General features: G+C 34.6%; 2 protein-coding genes across 2 annotated transcripts; one reads left to right on the top strand and one right to left on the bottom strand.

Moving 5' to 3' along the window:
* Positions 1–412: 412 nt before the first annotated feature.
* Positions 413–2,600, top strand: LOC131662526 (zinc finger CCCH domain-containing protein 66-like). Its single transcript, XM_058932337.1, has one exon. It carries the CDS (start codon positions 591–593, stop codon positions 2,220–2,222), a length of 1,632 nt encoding a protein of 543 aa, XP_058788320.1. The 5' UTR covers positions 413–590; the 3' UTR covers positions 2,223–2,600.
* Positions 2,601–3,023: 423 nt separating this feature from the next.
* LOC131662527 (vesicle transport protein GOT1-like) lies at positions 3,024–6,369 on the bottom strand. The gene is made up of 7 exons (XM_058932338.1): positions 6,117–6,369; positions 4,776–4,845; positions 4,420–4,511; positions 4,226–4,306; positions 4,039–4,136; positions 3,879–3,960; positions 3,024–3,511 (listed from the first exon to the last, which is right to left on the bottom strand). The coding sequence occupies exons 2-7, from the start codon at positions 4,804–4,806 to the stop codon at positions 3,473–3,475; spliced, it is 423 nt and encodes a 140-aa protein (XP_058788321.1). The 5' UTR covers positions 4,807–4,845; positions 6,117–6,369; the 3' UTR covers positions 3,024–3,472.
* Between the last annotated feature and the right edge of the window lie 211 nt (positions 6,370–6,580).

Below are 6,580 nucleotides of genomic sequence, written 5' to 3'. Positions count from 1 at the left end.
TCTGTTTTTTTATTTTTATCTAATATAATTTAAAAAATAGGTGATTTTTTATTTCGGAATATTAAATTCTAGCATATTATCAGGACACATTTTATATAAAAACTATTATATTACTATATTTTATAATATTAATATTAAATAGAAATTTTTATAATGTAATTTAAATATTTAAAAGCCGCATTAAATTTGAATGATAAAAAATATTTATTCTAGTCATCAGCATCGACAGAGCTGCACAGTTTTATTTCTAAATTGGAACACTTTTTGTCACAATTTTATTTCTAAATTGGAACACTTTTTAACACCTCTAATTTTGGAAACAATTGATATGGATAGTATTCAATTTGATGACTAAATGAATCGTGTTTATAAGATCCAGAAAAAAGAAGAAAAAAAAGCCAAATAACGCATAAGAGTGAGACAACGAATAAGGAAAATTACTAACCAAATCATATTCATCCAAATCCGATCATATTCTGTATATTTTAAATATGAAGCAGGAAAATAAACTGTTATAAAATAAAAGTCAGTAGAAAACCCTCTCAAATCTAGTTTTGAAAAGAAAAAAAAACTCTCAAACTTGTTTGATCATGGATCATGAATGTGGAGGAGAAGAAAACTTTCATCATAAGATTTCTGCTTTGTTTGAGTTTTCAGCCAAAGATGATGTAATAGCTTTCAAAGATGCGGTTGAAAAAGAGGGTTGTGATGTTGATGAAATAGGGTTCTGGTATGGAAGGAGTATTGGTTCAAATAAAATGAGTTATGAAGAGAGGACACCTCTTATGATTGCGTCCTTGTTTGGCAGCAAAGGTGTAGTGTCTTATATTCTCGGAACCGATCGTGTCGATGTCAACCGAGCATGTGGATCAGATAGGGCTACTGCTCTTCACTGTGCTGTATATGGCTGTTCTGCTGATTCTGTTAAGGTTATCCAGCTTTTGCTTGATGCATCTGCAGATATTAATTCTGTTGATGCCAATGGTAACCGGCCTAGTGACTTGATTGTCTACATGTCTAATAGTAAGTTCGGTTCAAGGAATATGACACTACAAGCATTACTAGATGATGTTGATGTTAGAGAAGCTTGCCTTAAGAAAACAGGTTTCCAAATGGGGAAGCAACAAGGTGTAGATCCACCACAAATCAAGAAGAAATATTATCCCTCTGATCTATCCCTACCAGACTTAAATAACGAGATCTATAGTACAGATGAATTTAGAATGTTTAGTTTCAAAGTGAAACCTTGTTTAAGGTCTTATCCACATGAATGGACCGAATGTCCCTTTGTTCATCCAAAGGAAAGCGCAAGGCGACGTGATCCGAGGAAATATTACTACACCTGTTTCCCTTGTCCCGAGTATCAGAAAGGATCATGCAGCAAAGGGGATGCATGTGAATATGCACATGGTATTTTTGAATGCAGGCTTCATCCTGCTCAATACAGAACAAAGCTTTGCAGTCACAAGGTTGGATGCACCAGAAAAGTTTGTTTCTTTGCTCACAAACCTGAGGAGCTTCGCCCAGTGTATGCTTCTACTGGCTCTGGTTTGCCTTTACCCACATCAAATTCATCTGGTGTTTCTCCAATTTACCCTTTCACAGTGAGCTCTGCGTCTGCTTTACAATCTGCATGGAAGCCACCTTTGACTCCATCTGTAGCATCATCACATGCTGCTGGAACTGAGTGGCTGACTCATGCTGCAGTCCCTACATTTCAGATGCCAAGGAGTAGTTTCAAAACTGCACTGAATGCTAGAGGTAATACTGAACTTCTCCAACTTGAAAATCTCTTTATGTGGAACCTAATGATTGAAGAGATGGCAAGTCTTTCATCCCCTTCAAATAGGCTCGCAGGAGGGAATCCTACCAACTTTGAAGGCATTTTCAGGTCGCAGATACCATCTCTAACATCAATGCAGGTGCATCAGAATAGGAACCAGCAACTTTGGGGCTATCCTGCTGATCTTATCAATTCAAATGTGATTGGATCACCACAACTTAGGGTTGATCCATCTTTGTATCCAAGATATGATGCCTTTTCGAAGCGGGGTCAGAGGGTATCCAGTTTTAATTCTGAGCTTCCTTCTACTTCTTCAGTTGCTATGGAGCTCCCTACCACCTTCCCTGGTTGGGGCTCCCCAGATGGAAAATTAGACTGGACCATCAGCAACGATGAACTGAATAAGATGAGAAAATCTTATTCCAGTTTTCAAAACTGAAATAGCACTTCAAAAATGGCTGCTGCACCTAATGTTGATGAGAAAATATACTATTAAGCTAGTAAACTCAGGTCAACTCACTAGTAAAAGATGCTCCAACAAGGAATCTGATCAATATTGTGTTGAAATTGAAGAGCAATTGCAATGCCATAATCCAGACGCGGTTCCATCTTGGCCGATGGAGCTTGAGCAGATGGTGGTTAGATTATTTATTAAATTTTAAACTATTTTATTATTTTTTAGCTTTATGATTTCATTATATTTATTAGGTCACATTTTGCAAAATTATAGTAAAATGTTGATAGTACAAAAGTTTGACAGTTTGCAAGTATTTAGCATCAGTAACAACTTGCCACTTTTTTTTATAATAAAACTACTACTAATGCTGTTCCAGTGTGTTCTTAATACTTTGCTTTTTTTATTTATGTTGAATTGAGTTGTAACTATCCAGCAACCAAGAGAATGGTGATTAAGCTCATAATCTCTTCAGAGATTATTTTAAGTTGAAATTTATTCAAGGAAACTACGCTAAATTTCGTTCAGGCTGGGCACCAGAATGACTGGATTTCACCAGAATGACTGGATTTCATTGATAATTGATTCAATGAACTGGGATGCAAGTTTCAGCTGAAAACTACCAATCCGTAATTGATATTGCGTCAACTTCACAAAGACTTCATGTGTAATAATAGTTCTATTAGACTATTACTTTAAAGCAACAATAACCAACTTCTACTCAAAATACATACCTCACACACACTTGTGAACTCACAGTTTCTAAATTATGCGTAGAATCTGATAGATAGACCGAAAATCAATAGGGCGATATACATTTCAAAAGATTTAAAAAATAAAGTCACATATTGCTGCACTAATTCCACTCGCTAAATCGTTTAAAATTGTTATATTCCCTTGACATATAGAAAATAAATGACACTATGATAAGTCCCGATAACAGATCATTTTCAAAGGTGTCACTGATTAGAACAGAAATGTAGGAGAACTTGCAAAACTGACAACTCAATGTTGGACGATGAATGAGAGTTGAAAAAGGACTAAGCAATGAGTTGAAAAGAAAACCAAAACCTTTTTCTTTTCCATCTTCTTTTGACTAAGAGAACTATCATGACAATTTTCTACCATCAAAATGAGAGCGATTTGGAGCCGGGTCTCTGTATCAAGTGATTTCTTTACATGGACTTACATAGGCGTTCGCAAGCAGCTACATAATGTTTCCATAGATCCAGGTGTTACACAGGCACTCGTTTTCCTTTATAGCGGTCAAACAACTGCATGTTGAGAAAATATGCTCAGTTTGATAATCTCGGCATGTTACGCAAATGAATGCATAGAGAAATCAACATCTAGCAAAAAACTGAAAAAAATATCTACATCATATTGAAATGCTTCAGTCATTCAATGATCCCTGGACAGACAAACTGAACTAACTATTCTTTAAGACATTGTACCAATGAAAAATAAGATCCCCCACAATCAGTGTCAGTTGCTATAGATTATTACTTCCAAGAACATCACTAATTATATGGTAACATGCATACAGTCATAAATGTAAAATATTACATGAATAGCAATAATAAAATGCTTGTCCAAATACCTGTATGAAAGATAACAACACAATTTAGCTGAATTGCTTACCGATCGAATATATGGCTGTTGAACAATCCAACCAAGAACAGGAATCTTCTGCAAGAAAACAGAGAGTGTAGGCCAGAAGCCACTGCAAAATATAATCCCACCATTAGCCTTTAGGTATTTAAATACTTGATAAAATAGTTTTGTTAAATTTCAACAAAACCTGAAAAGCACGAGGAATCCGTAAGATTCCACAATCATGCCCAAAATAGGCCATCCCAGTATAAGAATCAAGAATCCTACACCAAATGAAACTGTCCCCTACAAAACCACAAAATAATAAGTTGACGCAGAAAGCAGACAAAATGGAACACAAAACGAAAGAGGCGGTAAGCAAATAACTCATTTACCTTGAAATTACTACGTTTCATGAAGAATTGCATGGTGGATTTCAGTCCAATGGTCAGAGATACTCCAGAAACAAAGAGGATCTGATTTGAGAGACAAAACACAGAACATTATAGAAGTTCTTATTAAACAAAATCACACAAACCAAGATAAAAAGGTAAGCAAGAAACTTATCAATTGTCATTACACAACTTACATTTCCCATTGCTAGCAAACCCTTGTCGAAGAAAAATATAACGCCGAGGAATGAGAAAAATATTCCAAAGCCAGTTAATCCCAATCCAATCTCTGTTTCATGTTTCAATTGCAAACACATATTAGAACTAGGAATACAATTACAGATAGAACAAGTAGACTCAAACTATGAATATTCAAAAACATGGCCCGTCAAAATTGAATTTGCAAATAATTTATTTAAGGAGCAATTGTAAATTCTCTAATAAAATAATCTACCCTAACATATAAGCACATAAGATAACATAGAAGAGAAAATCATATGATAGTATCATTGCCAGGATAAACAGAAACAAAAGTAAATTAGATCTCACTTACTCTTGCGATCATTCATCTCAAAAGAAACCATTTTAAACCAAAAATTCAAATGTTCAAAGGCTTGCTTTCACTGGAACAAATAATCAAAAAAACAAAGTTAGTTAATATATTTTAAGATATTAAATACTATGATCAGACAGTTAAGAAGATCGTAGTTTGCAACATCTTAACCAGAGTAAATGAGAAAAAAAAATCAATGAAGAACCAACTTGGAGGTATGAAAATTCTATTCAGATCCCACTGGTTAAAACATATCTGTAATTTTCCTATTGATTCCAAATTGATCAAAACACACCAAATAGGGTAGTATTTCTTTTCTTCAAAATTTTCCATAATGTCGATACAAAATGCAATAGATGAAATGAAAATATGGAAAGTCAGAAACAAGCACAAATTATCATAATAGTTTAACCTCAAAGCAAGTAATTGCAATTATAACCTTGCAGGTTCGAAAACTCACATCTATTCCCTTAAAAAAAACCTCAAGCCACCCTAAAATATACCTTTATATCCCAAACCCAAACCCAAATAAATTAGAACTTCAGTACAGAAACGAACTACGAAACCGTTCCAACTACATCTAAGAAACTACAATAATCTCCTCCAAACTAGAAAGCTAATGAAAAATCCAGTCAAATGTTCCATAACTAGTTAATTACTACGTAGCACCGACACTTTTGAAAAAAAGTGTGTTAGTGTATGTGTCTTACACCTACACCGATACTTGTTATTACATTTAATTTATTCATTTTTTCAAATTATTACCGTTGAAAAAAGGTGTGTTAGTGTCTGACACCTACACCGTCTAACACCTACACCGTCTGACACCTACACCTACACAGATACTTGTTATTACGTTTAATTAATTCATTTTTTTCAAATTATTACCGGTGTGGCCGTGTAAGTGTGTTTGGGGCGTATGTACTTAGGTTAAATACACTATATCTTATTGCTTCCAAATGAAGATTTTCTTTTCTTTCTATTGACTCATTCAGATTAACCAATTTCAAGCAAATAACAACGGTTGAGAGCACAAACAAGTAAATGCACGCCACAGATTCACGTATTAATATCATCTCTGATAATCCCTGCCTCGGAAAACGCATGTGGGAAGAACGGAAATCTCGTTCGTGCAATTTTAAAGTCTTTCAAAATCAAAGGAGAAATTGATCAGAAAAATTCATGCGAAGAAGATAGCAGTGTTAATCGGATCTCACATCGTATTGTAGATTCGAAAATGGAAGGGAAGGGAAGGGATCCAACAACAGGAGCATAAAAAAACTAAAATTCACAGAAAAGTTTGTGCACGGTGATTTTGTGTGTGTGAGAGAGAGAAGTTACCGGTTGCCGGAGAGTCGAGACACCTTAACGTGGTGGCGGTTGATTCCCGGATCGGTGGCGGAAGTTGGGGTTTGGGTTTGACGAAGATGGAAATGGTTGTGTAGAGGCGCGTGAACTACACTGTGATTGTTTTCACTGTTTTTCAGTTTCTTTTCTTTGCTGTTGCTTCGTTTTGTTGGTTCGGATTTTTCGTCTTTTTATTGCAAAATAAAAATTCAATCAGTGATGTTGTTCGGCCAATTAGAAAGCTAGACTTTGTGCCTTCTTAACTAAGAAAATTCATGAAGTCTGTCTTTTTATTTATTTTTTCTTAATTCATCTCTAACTTATTTATTAAATTATTTTAATTCCATAATTAATAATTCTCATTTTTAGATTTCAGGAATCTATTTTTGTTGCTCAAGTTAGTTTATTAAAGTTTTAATTTTAATTATCTAAACATAGCAATAATATTATTTTGTCAA

Source organism: Vicia villosa, linkage group LG3 (assembly GCF_029867415.1).
Source record: "Vicia villosa cultivar HV-30 ecotype Madison, WI linkage group LG3, Vvil1.0, whole genome shotgun sequence".
Taxonomy (NCBI): Eukaryota; Viridiplantae; Streptophyta; class Magnoliopsida; order Fabales; family Fabaceae; genus Vicia; species Vicia villosa.
This window is presented reverse-complemented; position numbering and strand designations above follow the sequence as displayed.